We start from the raw sequence: 16515 nt of genomic DNA, 5'->3' as shown, positions 1-16515 counted from the left end.
AAACAGACCCTTAAATACACATTCAAGTAAGTTTTACTCCTTCCTCTAAAAAATATTTAAAAACATCAACTAACAAAACATTTTAAATACTGTCTGAAATTTTCAACCATAAATTAACAAAATAGAGTTTGGAGATAAAAGTTGGTTATGAGAGACTAAAAGAGTTAACATCTAACTAAAGATCAGAATTAGTCTCACCTTGGAAAAATTTCTTAACATGCTAGAAAGAAACACTTAGGTAAAGAGGTAAAAAACTTTTACTAGAAATTCAAAGAATATTGATAAAACTTCCTCTGATTATAAATCTGTGGTAAATATAAAAGGCAGCTTACAATAATGACTATTACATTAATTCAAAGTTTCCAGGTAGTAAATACAATTTGAAGATAAAAATTAGGCAACACTGAAGTCAACATTTCCTGGAATCACCGAATAATATAAGCAAGAATACGGCAAGGGAAAATTTGCTAAACCAAATTCAGATCAGATCATTTATATTAATCTTTCTTCAAAAAACTATTCTATGTCACATCTTAATTTTGTCCAATAAGGCTCAAAAGTAAGTTTCTCCACTTTCCAATCTTCCACCAGAGTTCAGCTAGCAAAAAACCACAACAGTCACAGTACAAGAAAAAAAAAAATCTATTCATTTCACTGTCTTGTTAATTATTCACAATTCCCTATCATTTTAAAACAGTGGATCTCAGCCTTGTATCCACCCTAACACACCCAAGAGACATAATGCTTTCTAAATAACAGTGGTTCACAGAATTCTGATTCTCAGCACAACTGGGAAAGGACTAGAAAGTTTGTAGGGAAAAAAAAGAGACGGGAGTTAGAGGGATGAGAGTGAGAATGTTCCTTGAACACTTGGGATCTTTCTTTTAAGCAAGTCTTAATTTAGTAATCTTTTCAAAACTTATCATCGTTCAAAGAAATGATGCAAATAATTTTTACAAAAAAACAGAAACCTTACCCTGCAGTTCATGATGTATTACACCCACTAGGTTGGGTTCATCTCCCCACCAGAATATCCATAACTCTTTGCAATCTGGTTTGACATCACGACGCCATACACAGAGCAGGTTGGCTTGCAGACAGCGAATGAAACTTAACAGGATTGGATCATCTTGGGCTGGGGCTGAAATTATGGGTCCACAGTCCCCATGCCCTCCAAAATTGTACCTACGCCATTTGATTCCCGTGAGTTCAGCCTGGAAAAAGACAAAAAAAATTGCAATAGTTTTGATTTTTCTTTTTACTTTTATAGACCCCAGAAAACAGGCTTCCTTACAGAAAATAAAATGTACTAAAATAAATATTTACACCAAACTTCACATCATAAGATTTCTCCCAGTGACATGTCAATCCTTCTCGATTTTAAGGTGGGAAGAAAGTTCACTTCTATTAAGATATCTGGGCCGGGGGTGGGAGGGGGAGACACTTCATCATAAGGGTACCTGATCTCAAACCAAATGACATGGGGACCAAAGTGAGGCCCAAATTTTACCTGTACAATGATCATCTGTATACATAATTCTGAAATGTACCCTGCATCTTTAAAATAATTTTTTTAAAGAGTATAAAAAAATTATTTCTACGTAGCTCTTTATATTAAGTGCCAAAATTAAACAAGCAGATAATCATGATTTCCTACTGAACCATTTTATTTACCTACACATTTACTATACAGTCCATTTCCTATATTCCACATTCAATCCGTAAGTTATATTTACAAATCAGATATGAGTTTTTTTAAAAATTTGTAGAATTGAAATAATTTATTTCAAGGAATTTCTTCCCATCCAGAAGCTACAATTTAAACCCTTGTTTTATCAGAGAAGCAGCATGCAGTACCCTAGTGCTTCATCATGAATCCTAAAAGGCTATTTATGTAGAAGATGCTAACAAACTGATGCAAAGTTATAAGCAATTTATTCATGTTATTTAATATGCAGCGCACAGAAAATCATTGCTTCTATAACAATTCCCTAAGGTAGCTTGGTCTTTTGTTTTTTAAACACATTGTAAAACATGAGAACTTGAAACAAGCAGAGAATAGACACTGTATCTTTGTTCTATTACACACATTTATATTTTAAGATTTCTTAAATCTTAGGTTTAAAAAACTAAACTTCAAAGATGTTTCAATACAAATGAAAGCCAAATTCCTAACTTAAGTAGCTATAAACTATAACTGCATATTCAAAACTGATAGTAAACCGATTCATAATATAATTCTGTACCAAACAGTCCATATGTCTGCTGCATTCAATCAAGGTTGATTTTGGTCAACAAAATTTTTTTCAAATTTTTTCAAAAAAACTAAGTACCACCGTTTAGAAAAAATAGCCATAATCTTCTACCAACATAACTGAAACAAATTTAAAATGCTGAAGCAATCACATGATCACATTTGTGAAAAAAAAATTGCCTCTTTAATCCAAGTAAAAAAGACTTCACTTCAAAAAGAAAGTTACAAAGAGAATATCCAAAGTAAAACTATCTGAAATTCAACAACTTATCTTTTGCACTATAAGATTTGCAAATCTAATCTTTAATGAATATGCTTAGTAAATGCTGGTATTGGAATCATCTAGGCTTTCTCTATGTTACTTGATTTCCTCTAAATATGAACGTGCTACATGGTCAGTGTAAAAAGTTCAAAAATAATATACCATAATCACACTACAAATAATTATTAACATCTTATCGTATGTCCTTCCTGTTTTTCTGTACATATACATTTTTTATTCTTATTCTTATTTGAGTCAGAGTCTCACATTGGTGCCTATGCTGGAGTGCAGTAACATGATCACAGTTTACCGCAGCCTCCACCTCCTGGGCTCAGGCAATCCTTTCACCTCACCTTTCCCAAGTAGCTGGGAGGAACTAAAGGTACACGCCACCACACCTGGCTTTTTTCGTTGTTTGTTTTTTTCTGTAGAAAAGAGGTCTTGCTATGTTGCCCAGGCTGGTCTTGAAATCCTGGGCCTAAGAAATCCTCTCACCTCAGCCTCCCAAGGTTCTGGGATTCAGGAATGAGCCACTGTGCCCAGCCTGTATATACACATTTTTAAAGCAGAAACCCTGCTGCTTGGTTTTACATCCTAATTTTTCACTAATTATATTGTTATATATTAATAATTATACTTCAAAAACAATTTTAATGTTTGCAAAATATTCTATTCACTCTCTGGAGAAAATATAACTTAACCACCTGGACAAGCTTCCATTTTTTTTTCCACTACTGCAATTATTATAATTAGTGCACATATTTGAACACTGTTATTTTCCTGATTAATTCCTTAGAAGAGATTGCTTGGTATAGAATGACCAAAGAATATAAATATTTCAAGACTCAAGAAGAGTACTACCACACTACCTTTCCATTAATAATGCCCCCAGTAAGAACAGCTGCCTCCCAAATTGCATGTCTTTACCTGCCAATTTAATACAAGGGTATGTGTCCTTATACAAATATGTAGTCTTTTTTCTGCTTGGAGGAAACTGTTATCACCTATTTGATCAGAAGTATAAGCTGAGGCTATCCTTCCAGGGTTTGAGTACCCAACTCCATACTTACTAGCTGTAAGTAGCAAGTACCTAGCAAGTTACTTAACCTCTGTCCCTCAGCTGCCTCACCCATAAAATGAGGGTAACAGTACTTAACAAGGTGTTGACTAAATAGCACACATGTAAAGTACCTAGGGACAGTGTCTGGAACATGGCAAAACCGTACATGATATTATCAGCATACTAGTAACAGTAGTGCTATTTCTCTTACTTTGAGTTATCTATATCCTTTCTCCATTTTTCTATCTTACAAGTTCCTTTGTTTATTTGAATACAAGTAACGTGTGTGGTTTTAATCAGAAAGTCTAACATCAGTCTGTAAATAAATGTTAAAGAAGAGAACAAAAAGAATAAATAGAGGCAGTTGAAATCTTATTAACACCTAAGCTAAAGATAGTGGTTCTGTGGATCTTCTGGGGAGGGATAAAAACGTATCAAGAAAATATGAATCAGTCATACTGACATTAACCATATTTAAACAATTAGACAATTAGGAGATATCAGAGATTTAAACATCAGATGAGTCAGTCTCCAAGAAAATCTGCACAACAATTTACTCACTAGAACACTTTCACCTGTAACATCCGGCACAGTTGAGAAGACAAAATATTTGGCTTTGACTCAGGAGACTGGTTTCCTAATCCCAGCACTTCCACTAACTTCCTATCAGTGCTTCTATGCTCTCAGTGGCAAAGGGAAGCCGCTACCACCTGCTCTACGGTCTTTACAAAGTTGCAAGTGATATAATCACTTCATAACTAAATCTGCCAAAAGACCTGAAAAATGTCCAATTATTTTAAAACAATCTAGTTGTTTTATTTTGAAGTTAAAACTAAATATCATACCAACCTTCATTGGAAAATCTAACAATGAAACATTAATCAAGCCTAACAGTGATAACTAAATATGAAATGGCTATTCAAAGACATTATTTTAAAATTTAAATTAATGTTTGATAAAAGAAAAGACAACATAATAATATTGAAATAGTGTCCGAGAAAAAGAAATTCCCATCATGGATATTTATTCAATTAAATTAAAATGTCTTCATGTAGCATGATCATATTTATAGTTAAACATCAAGTCCACCCAAGTTCTATTGTCCCAATTTCTGACAAATGCTTATCCAAAAACTCACATGGTTTTTAAAATATAGAAGCAAAAAGATCATAATAAAATGTATAGAACAAAACCATGTATAATAAAAACCACCACCATCATTACTTATTAAGCATCTACTTAATGCCAGGCATCATACTTGGATTTTCATATATTAGCTCTAATACTAGGCATCATAATAGGGTATACATATATAATTTTTAGTCTTTATAACAGACAGCTAAATAAATTAGGACTCAGAAAGGTTAAATAATTCTCCCATAACCACAGGTAGCAAATGGTGGATCCCAAATATACCATAACTGAATTTAAAGCATAAATTCTTACCATACTCTGCCATGCTGCTTCCTAGGGCTAATTGTAAAAATTAGTCCAAGAGGATTATAAAATAGTACAAAGAAACTGTCATCAACTCAATTTAGCAATGGCTAGACCTCATGGCTATACTTTTTTTTTTGAGTTGGAGTCTCACTCTGTCGCCCAGACTGGAGTGCAGTGGCCGCTCCTGGGCACTGCAGCCTCAACCTGCTGGGCTCTGGAGATCCTTCCGCCTCAGCCTTCCAAGTAGCTGGAACTACAGGTGCGTGGTACCACACCCCGCTGATTTTTTATTTATTGTAGAAATGAGGTCTCACCAAGTTGCCCAGGCAGGTCTCGAACCAGCAGGCTCAGGCAATCCACTCACCTCAGCCTCCCAAGGCGCAGGATTACAGGCTGAGCCACCGAGCCCGGCTTATACTCTCTAATTTAATAAAGTTCATGAATCTTTAGTCTTCCTGAGGTATTAAAAAAACTAGTATAAGTGTGCCCACACATCATCTCATGAATAGAAGAGATTTTCTTATTTCACTCAGATAATTATATGCTTTCTTTTACATGTTATCACTATAAGATGGTATCTATACAAGCTAATTCTTAGAGGGTATTATAACAAACCAAGAAACATAACTATTCTAATAGCAAGACAGGCTGGAAGAAACTTGCTCAGCGATGGCAGACATCTGTTGTAGAGGTAGTCAACGTTTGAGCTCAGAAAATTGAAGTTAACTAGTAGAGACTCCTCTGGCCTAAACAGAAGGCAGTCAGTTCAGAATGGTTCTAATTAAATAGATTACAACAGAATCAGGATAGATGCACTTCCTAACTGCATAAAAGTAACTTAAAGAAAATTTATATTGATTCTTAGTGTCCTATGTGTCAGGTACAAAACGTAGGAAATGAGGAACGGAGTAAAACTAGCAGACGCTGATAAGAAGGAACCCAGGGTACGGTATCATGGAAAGAACACTAGTTGGAGATCAGGAGATCTAGGTTCTAGGCCTGGTTTTTCAACAATTTACCTATAGGATGTTAGGAAATCTACTCTACCTCAAGGTGCATCAGCTTCAGAACCAGTAAAGTGATAGGGTTGACCTAGATACTGTAAATGAGTTCAAGTCTCCAGGCCCAGGCTAATTACATCCCACTCGCAAAGGCAACTTGCAAATGAGATAGAACCTTCATTAGCCATCTTAGACCAATCAGCAAGAACAGAAGAGCTGCCAGAAGATATTCAAAATTTCAAAAAAACAATTGAAATAAAGATTCCTCAAAATACAGGACATTAATCTAGATTTCTAGAATGGTTTGGAGAAAAGGCAGGTGTGATAATTTGGGGTTAACAAGAATGTACCAGTATATTACAAGTCTGCCTAACCTCACCTCTTCCTGTAAAAGAGTAACTACTACTCTAGTAGATCAGGAGAATACAGTAAACATATTAAGTCACCTCTCAACTTTAGTCAGAAAATAGGAAAAAGTCACATACAATAGAAAACGTCTATTAAAACATAACTAACCAACTCCAGGTAAAGCTAGCAGAGTAAACACACGCATCTGCTTTTGCTCTCTCTTAAATCCCTCTAAAACATCAATAAAGAAGTCTGTTTCTTTGTTTTGTTTTGTTTTGTTTTTCCTTAAATCATAAAATCACAGTGGTAGGTAGAAGATAGTATCAAAACTTTGAAAGCTAAGAAACAGATGTTTACAGGGTAACGAAATTTACAATACGTAAGACATAGAGAAAGCAGAGATACAACCCAATTGACACAGAGTCACCTCAGCCTCAGAAATTAAATACAGGTAACTTTGGAAGTAGGGTTGAAAGGCAGAAAGGAGGCCGGGTCCGGTGGCTCAGCCTGTAATCCCAGCACTTTGGGAGGCCAAGGTGAGTGGAATGCCTGAGCCCGCAGGTTCGAGACCCGGCTGGGCAACTTGACGAGACCTCATCTCTACAATAAATCAAAAAATTAGCCGGGCGTGGTAGCATGCGCCTGTAGTTCCAGCTACTTGGAAGGCTGAGGCGGAAGGATCACCGGAGTCTGGGCAAGAGAGTGAGACTCCAACTCAAAAAAAAAAAAAAAGAAAGGCAGAAAGGAGATAAAATAAGGAAAAATGGTTGAAAGTTTGCTTAAAGGCACTCAGATGCCCAGGTATACTCCCTACTGCACAGAGCCGAGTTAATGCCCCTTCTACACCCAAGTAACTAATCAGAAGAGAATTCTCTGGAAACAGTAAAAGAGAGGGTGTCTGGACTGGGGGACACAGGAAAACCAAAGGCAGGTAACAAGAGTTAAAACAAGGCATTTGGTGAATATATAGAGAATGAAGGTCATGAACCACCCTCTCTCCATCAGCCTCTAAACATCCTCTAAACATGCAGAAAGCTAGCAGCCAGTTCTTCAACTCCCAGAAAGGAGTCTGAAAAAGTCTTCTCTGGGAAATCCTTTTTCCAGAGAAAAGACCTTAAGATATTCAGATCGGAGGTTCCCCAAAGGAGCCCACCTGGATCAGTGACAGTAAACAAATGTCACTCACATGCTCAGAAATTCCAAGCAGTTTTTAGTCTACCATTCCTAAACATGAACATACAACCAAGAATTAATAAATAGTTAAGAAAAACCACTAAGGAATTACAGAAACAAAAACAAATACAAGAACAAATACAAAACTGACTTGAAGGAAAGAGATAATGGGAGACGATAACTTTAAAAATACCTATATTAATATTCTCAAAGAAACAAAATGGTACAATTTTTAAAAAGAACAGGATGCTATTTCAGAAAAGGGAATTTTTATTAAAAGCTCTTGGAGAAGCCGGGCTAAGTGGCACAGCCTGTAATCCCACGCCTTTGGGAGGCTGAGGTGAGTGGAATGCCTGAGCCCACGGGTTCGAGACCCGCCTGGGCAGCGAGACCTCATCTCTACAATAAATAAAAATATCAGCCAGGTGTGGTAGCACATGCCTGTAATTCCGGCTACTTGGAAGGCTGAGGCGGAAGGATCACCAGAGTCCAGCAGGTGGAGGCTGCGGTGGCCGGGAGCGGCCACTGCACTCCAGTCTGGGCGACAGAGTGAGACTCCAACTCAAAAAATAAAAAATAAAAAAAGTAAAAAATAAAAGCTCTTGGAGAATTTTAAATAATGATACCAGAAGTGATAAAATCCAGTGAAATATTTGAAAAATAAACTTTAGAAACTCTCCCAGAAAATAAAGCAAATAAACATAATGAAAAATGGAAGGGAAGGGATTAAACTAGAGGAGCAACCCAAGAAACTCAAATCCAAATACGAGCCCTTTCAGAAAGACAAAATATAGGAAATAAAGGAGAAATGATCAATGAAATAATTCATTACAATTTCCCAGAAAAAAAAAGAATGTGAATTCCTAGATTAAAAGGACTCTGTGAGTATCCTGAACGACAGATTAAGAGAGAATCAGGCCGGGCTCGGTGGCTCAACCTATAATCCCAGCACTTTGGGAAGCCAAGGTGAGTGAATTGCCTGAGCCTGCACGTTCAAGATCTGCCCAGGGAACATGGCGAGACCTCATCTCTACACTGTATCAAAAGTTAGCCAGGCATGGTAGCGCACACCTGTAGTTCCAGCTACTTGGAAGACTGAGGCAGAAGGATTGCCAGAGCCCAGCAGATCAAGGCTGTGGTGGCCGGGAGTGTGCCACTGCACTTCAGTCTGGGAGACAGAGTGAGACTCCAACTCAAAAAAAAAAAAAGAGAGAGAGAGAGAAAGAATCAAAGAAAGCACATCACTACAAACTTTCAGCACACCACAAAGAGAAGATTCTCAAGCTTCTATATGGTAAAAAGAGGTCACAATCAGGAATTAGAAGGATGTCTAACATCTCAACAGCAATACCAGAAGAAGGCAAAGGCGCAATAACTCCAAAATTCTAAAGAATTATTTCCAAACTAGATACATAGACTAGTCTAAACTGTCTAACAAATATACAAATAGGATAAATGGATTTTTTTAAAGCAAAAAAAAATTGCATTCTTTCTCAGGAAGCTATTGGGTACATACTCACCAAATTGAGAGAATAAACCAAGTAAGAAGTAATGAGATTCAGGAAACAGACCCAACATGGAAGGGAGCAAAATAAATCCCTGAGAGTACAATGAATGATAATAACAGACTGCCAACTACTTACCAGTGCAATCCAAATTATGACAAGTCAGGTGGCTCCAGTAAAGATTAATTCAAGAAGATGAAACTAATAAAACTAACCTGAGAGTCTTAAAAGTGCTTCACACAATAGGCAGAAAGTATGGGGATGAGTTATAGAAAAATAAGCAGGTTGGGCTTGGTGGTTCACACCTGTAATTCCAGCACTTTGGGAGGCTGAGTCAAAAGGATTATTTGAGGTCAGGAGTTTGAGACCAGCCTGGGCAACACAGCAAGATCCTGTCTCTACAAAAAATTAGCCAGGCATGGTGGCACACACTTGTAGTCCCAGCTACTCTGGAGGACCACTTGAGCCTATAAGTTACCCATGATCGCACCACTGCACTCCAGACTGGGCAATAGAGTGAGACCCCAACTCAAAGAAGAACAGAAATGAAAGACATGAAGACAGAAAGAGCATTTTTTTAAAAAGCAGATAATCACCATCTTCAAGTTGTAAAGAAAAGGAAAGTAGCCAGTTTAACTAGATGTCTCAGTCATGTGTTAACATAATAATAATGAGAATGTTAACACTGAATAGTGAGTGGACCAAAATTACTATATGACTAATTTAGTAAAATGAAGGAATAGAAAAGGGGTATTTGCCTTAGAGGAGGCAGAGAGAATGAGCTAAACCTTCCTCTTCAATAGTGGAAGATCTAGAACTGAAAAACCTAAAAGTAGCTATAAGCTTAGAATTTAGAAACATTTAAGTAAGAACCAAGATAATCAACAAAAGAGGATCCATGTTTGCTTCTAAAGAAGGTGAAATAGAGGACAGGAGCAGAATGTTACTCTTATAAACCTTATAGAACTATTTGGCTTATATCTGTAATCCCAGCGCTTTGGGAAACCAAGACAGGAGGATTGCCTGAGACCAGCCTGGGCAACATAGCAAGACCCCAGAGAAGGGGGAGGGGGGAATTTTAACAAAATTAATCAAACTGTGCTCAAGTTTATTTAATGTGATGTTACTACTAATATTGAGAACTCATACCATTTTGCAGGCTTATTCTAGACAAATTCCTAAGCGTTACAACAATTTAATATATCTTCTAAATAGTGATGCAAAAGCCAAAAGGTTATTTACCATGTGTTAAAATAATGTGTTGCTGTTGACTATTTCTTATCTTCATTTTAGACTATTAAAACCCAGCTGGGCAGTGACATCCTTCCAGCTTCCTGCTCCATCCCATCTGGCTCTGCTTAAACTCTTCCCAGTCACAGCTATGGTGCTCGCCAGGGATTCCTCCTGTGCAGAGGGGGCTGTTGACAAGACATTAGGCCTCCCATCTGACTGGTTATTTCCATTTTGTGAGAAATACAATGTGATATCCCTCCATACAATGAGGTCATATATAAAAGATGCTTCCTAACATATATATGTTGGCTGATTCATAACTATTTCCTCAAGTGTAATTTTCTTTTCACCCCTCAGCTTACCAATATTAACTCAAAAATGTAAATAAAGATTTTTAAAAGAGTTGGTTTAGCTGAAATATAAGTGAAAAAGGCTCAGAGGTTTTATTTGACAATAAGTTTAACACAATTAAACAATGAAGTAACCATTAAAAAGTTATTGCCATCTTAAGCTACATTAATAAGTATAAAATCTAGATCCTATTCAACAAATCTAACTTATCATGTCACTAGTGAATATTGCTTTCAGTTCCTAGCTCCATACTTTGAGAAGAAACTGGATAAAATGGAACAAATTAACAGATGAAAGACTAGGTTAGTGAAGAAATCTAAACAAGTCATATGGTAGAGGCTATTTGGCCTCATGTTCAGTCTTTTCAAGCAAGTTAACATGGCAACAAGAATAAAAGAATAAAGCCACATGATAAAAAAAACAATTGAATGAACTTAACATGTAGTAAAAAGATTCTGAAGTTATTTAAGGACTTGTATTATACAAAAGACTGATATATAGAAGATTAATTAGATTTGCTCAGCACAGTCCCAAGTGGTAGCAACAGAACCAAATGGAAAAACTGATGATTAAAACAAAGTGAGAGCTCCCTCAAGGAAAAAAAAAAAATCCCTGACACAGAGTTAATCATAGATATGTGGGGAAGGGGTAAGGAGAAGCTGGTCAATACTAGATAAGGAGAATGCAAAGTGCCTTCAAATGTCTAAGGACTAGCTGAACAATGATTTATAAAGTTATTTTCAAACCTGAAATGAGTCTCAAAGATTCTGTCCAACAATAAGATTTCATAATGCTAATATCACTGTTATTTCAGTCAACTAGCTCAGGGGTTAAACTGTGGCTTCTGAGATGATCACCTGTTTCTACAAATAAAGTTTTATTAGTACACAACTATGCCCATTTCTTTGCATATTGTCTGTGACTGCTTTCGCATTACAACCACCTAGTTGCAAGTGGGGACTATACGGCCTACAGCCTGAAATAATGACTCCCTGGTCTCATAAGAAAAAGTCTGCTGAACCCTGAACTAAGATAACATACACAGGCAAATGTGACACTTAAAATATAAATAAGAACCAAATTATCCTCCCACCATAAACAGCCAGAAAACTAGACAAAATATATGAAACTACTGTTTTCAGACACTGGGCAATAGGTAGTACAGAGCTAGGATTCCTAAGAGAAGGAAAACAAATGAGGTGGACCCTACAAAAACTGAGGCGATTGAAATTTGTGAGAGCAGATCACCAGAAAGATTATTCAGAAAAAAGCTCCAAAGATTTGACAGGCATTCTTTTGAAACTGTTCCTAAATACTAAGCTGCAATTTCAAACAGTAAAATTCAACAAGGCCAGGCAAAGAATTACCAAGGAGCTATCATTCCAAGAGCTCACATAAAGCTGGGAGCCTGACAAGTTCTAAGAGCCAGAGAGAAAAAAACAGTTAAATACTTTAGGCACTGAACAGAGATCATAAAAGGGTCACACCTCATAAGTAGGAAACCAGCTTTAGCAAAAAGACTACTCCAACCCACGCTAACAATCAAGTCTTAGAAAAAAAGTAATAATAATAGCCTGATCTTATTAACTGCCAGCCAATACAAAATTCAACTCTTTAAAGGAAAGAAAGAAAATCCAGACTCAACAGCATAACATTCACAAAGTCTAGCAATCAATTAAAAAATTCCAGACTTTCAAGAAGAAGAAAAATGGGATCCATGACTAGAAGAAAAAAAATCAATGAGCAGAGTCAGATCCAGAAATGAGAGTAATGATGAAATTAACAGACAAGCATTTTAAAACAGCTATTTTTTTTTTAAATAGAGATGACATCTTGCTATGTTGCCCAGGTTGGTCTCCAACTTCTGGGCTCAAGCAATCCTCCAGCCTCAGCCTCCCAAAGTGCTGAGATTACAGGCCTGAGTCACCAAGTCCAATCTAAAACAGCTAATAAATATGGCCAAGGATTTAAAGAAAACCACAAATATAATAAGGACAGAAATGGAGGATATTTTTTAACAACTGAATACAATTTCTAGAGTCCAAATATGTAAAACCTGAAATGAAAATGAACTGAATGGGTTTAATAGCAAATGAGGCACTGCCCAAAAGCAATTAAAAAAGAAAAAGAAAAAAAAGCCCAGGGGACTTGAAAACATACAATATAACTATCCAAGCTGAAAACAAAAGAATTTGTAAAAACAAAATAAATGAGCAGCAAACCCAAAATAACTTTTGCAGTCAGAGTAATATCAAGCAATCTAACATATATCAGGATCCCAGAATGAGGGGAAAACAAACAAAAAATGTATAAATAATGACCACAATCTCCAAGTTTCATGAAATCAATAAGCCTCTGATCCAACAAGTTCAGTGAACCCCAAGAAGCAAAATGAGCAAACAAAAAATCATACCAAAATACATCAAAATAAAATTTCTGAAAACCAGCAATAAAAAGAAAAATCTTAAAACTGAACAGAGAAAAAAAGACACATTCATAAGGGAAAGCAAAGATAATATTAACTACAGACTTCTCATACAAAAATATGCAAGTAGAGAACAACGGAAATATATGTGAAAATGAAAAAAAAATTTCCAAATCTAGAATTTTAAATCAAACACAAATATTCTTCAAAATTGAAGGTAAAATACAAACCTATTTTGAGATGAAACTTTAGATCTGTTTTAGATGAATCTTTAGATCTGAACATTTTAGATCTGTTAACCAACAGATCTGCACCCAAAAAAAACGTAATTAGAAAAAAATTTTTTTTTATTCTTCAGGTGCAAGGAAAATGATACGAGATGGAAATCTGACCTCCACAAAAGAATGAGTACCAGAAATAGTATCATATAAATAAATATATTTATTTTCTCATTTTAATGTATTTAAAAGCTTATTAACTGATTAAAGCAAAAGCAATAAGGTATTGTGAACTACATGTCACAATATATGTAACATGTCAGCTATATAGAAAATATATGTAGAAAAATATCAGATATATAGAAAAAGTATGATGACAACAGTAAAAAAGCCAGAAGGAAAAAATGGGAGGTTTCTACATTATAAATAAAGAAGTTAAAGGAGTTTAATATTATTTAAAGGTAGACTGTGATAAGTTGAAGATGTATATTATAACCCCTGATCAGCCCTTGCAAAGTAAAACAGAGGTATATCTAATGTAGTGGAGATTAAAAATTGAATTATAAAAAATACTCAGATAATTCAAAAGCAAGTCAAAAAACAGGGAGAAAGGAACTAAGAACCAGTATAGGAAAGAAAAAAGGACAATGAACTTAAACCCAACCATATCAATATAATTATATTAAACATAAATAGACTAAATATTACAATTAAAAGGTAGGGTTTTCAGAATTGATTTTTTTTATTAAAGGCCCAACTACAAGAAATGCACTTTACGTATCAAGACATACCTAGGTTAAAAGTAAAATGATAGAAAAAAGATACATCATGCAAATACTAATTATAAAAGAGTTGAAATGACAAGAATAATACCAAAGCTGCTTCCAAGAGAAGAACTATTTCTAAAAATAAACAAGGAAACTTTGTAATGATAAGAATGGCAGCCAGGTGCAGTGGCTCATATCTACAATCCCAGCACCTTGGGAGGCCAAGGCAGGAAGAATGCTTGAGGTCAAGAGTTTTGAGACCAGCCTGAGCAACATAGTAAGACTGTCTCCACACACAAACACACACAAATTTTAATTAGCTGGGCATCGTGGCATGCACCTGTCATCCAAGTTACTTGGGAGATTGAGGTGGAAGGATCACTTGAGCCAAGGAATTCGAGGCTGCAGTGAGCCATGATCACAACACTGCACTCCAGTCTGGGAAAAAGGGAGACTGTCTAAAAAAGAGAATGTCATTTTTCAAAAAGACATAAAAAACCTCAAATGTGCGTGTACCTAATAACAGAGCTTCAAAATACATGAAGCAAAAATTCTGAAAGGAAAAACAAATACAAAATTATAATTAGAGATTTCAACAGGCCTCCCCCAGCAAAAGAAAAAGAATACAGAAAATCAATAAGGAGATAGAAAATGTGGATACTATCAACCAACATAACCAAACCGACATTTATGAAACATGCCAACAACAGCAAAATACACATTTTTTTCAACTGCACAGAGAACATTCACCAAGAGAAACTATATGCTAGGCCATAAAACAGTGTTCAGAGAGAAATTTGTAGCTTTAAATATTTATATTAGAAAGACATAAAATCATTGCTCTAAGCTACTACCTTCAGATTATAAAAAGAAAAGTAAATTAAACCAAAAATAAGTAGAGAAAAGGAAGTAATGTAGAAAAGAAAATAAATAAATGAGATATAAACATTGGCAACAGAAAAATCAATAAAACAGAAAGCTGATTTTTCCATAAGATTAATAAAATTGACAGATTCTCATTAAACTAATGAAGAAAGGAAGAATAGGTACATTATCAATATCAAGAATAAAAGAGAAGGTACTCTAAAATACACAACCTAAAAATACCAAAAAGACAGAGGAATTATTACAAACAACTTCTGTGCCAATAAATACAACTTAGAGTAAATGCATAAATTACTTGAAAGAATGACCAAACTAACACAAAAAAGAATTAGAAAACTTGAACAACCCTATATCTATTAAATTCATGGTTTCAAACCTTCCCACAAAGAAATTTGCAAGGCAAGATAGCTTCACTGTGAATTCTATCAAACATCAAAGGAAGAAATACCACTAGTTTCACACAAACTCTTTCAGAAAACAAAGAAGGGATTATTTTCCAATCATTTTATGAGACCAACATTACCCATGATACAAAGACCAAACAAAGACATTATGACAAAAGGAAATCTACATGTTAATATTCTTCATGGACATATATTTGAAACTCATTAACAAAATATTAGCAAGCCCTATATGTAACTATATTTAAAAATATATATTTAAAAAACAATATACCCCAAACCTAAAATTTACCTTGGAAATTCAAAATTTGCTGAAAAACCCATCACATAATCCACCATATTAACAGAATAAAACCTACATCAAAAGATGTAGAGAAAACATTTAACAAAATTCAACATCCTTTTGTGGTATTTTAAAAATTAAGCAAACTAAGAATTGAAGGGAACTTCATCACCTTGATTAAGGAGATGTTTGAAAATCCAAAGCTAATATCAATGATGGAAGACTGAACAATTTCTGCCTAAAATCAAGAACAAAGCAATATTACACTCTTACTACTTTATTCATTATTGCACTATAGGTCCTAATAAATTCAATAAGGCAAAAAAAAAAAAAAAAAGTAAAACAAATTGGAAAGGAAGGTATAAACCACCTTTATTTGCAGATAATATACATTTTCAAAAATCCAAGGATTCTACAAAAAAAATCTAATACAACTAATAAGAGTTTAGGAAACTTGTAATATACAGGGTCAATATATAAAAAGTAACTGTATTTCTACAAACTAGTGGTAAACAAGTAGAAAATACTTTAAAACAAATATTTTAAACAGCATTGGAAACCATGAACTACTTAGACATAAATCTGATAAAAAAAGAATGTGTTCCAGACCTACATACCAAAAACTAACAAACAATGTTAAGAGAAACTGAGTATGTAAAGAAATGGAGAGCCAGACAATGTCCATGGACTAGAAGACTTAAAACTATTAGCATGTCAATTCTCAACTTGATCTACAGATTCAATGCAGTTACAATCAAATCCCCACAGATAATTTTTTAATTGACAAGCTGAATCTAATAAAACTTTCATTAAAATGCCGAACACAGCCGGGCTCGGTGGCTCAGCCTATAATCCCACGCCTTTGGGAGGCTGAGGTGAGCAGATTGCCTGAGCCTGCGGGTTCGAGAC

General features: G+C 35.2%; 1 protein-coding gene across 1 annotated transcript in view; it reads right to left on the bottom strand.

Annotated features, from left to right (window-relative positions):
• MED13L (mediator complex subunit 13 like) overlaps window positions 1-16515 on the bottom strand; it is a 305115-nt gene that overhangs the window by 282024 nt on the left and 6576 nt on the right. The window contains exon 2 of the mRNA XM_021709241.1: window positions 977-1289. Coding sequence (XP_021564916.1) covers window positions 977-1289 — 313 coding nt within the window. The remainder of the gene's footprint in view (window positions 1-976; window positions 1290-16515) is intronic.

The sequence above is a fragment of the Carlito syrichta genome, unplaced genomic scaffold (genome assembly GCF_000164805.1).
Source record: "Carlito syrichta isolate Samal-C Ts95f unplaced genomic scaffold, Tarsius_syrichta-2.0.1 Scaffold169430, whole genome shotgun sequence".
NCBI lineage: Eukaryota > Metazoa > Chordata > Mammalia > Primates > Tarsiidae > Carlito > Carlito syrichta.
Note: the sequence above shows the minus strand (reverse complement) of the source record. Positions and strands in the feature narration are given on the sequence as shown.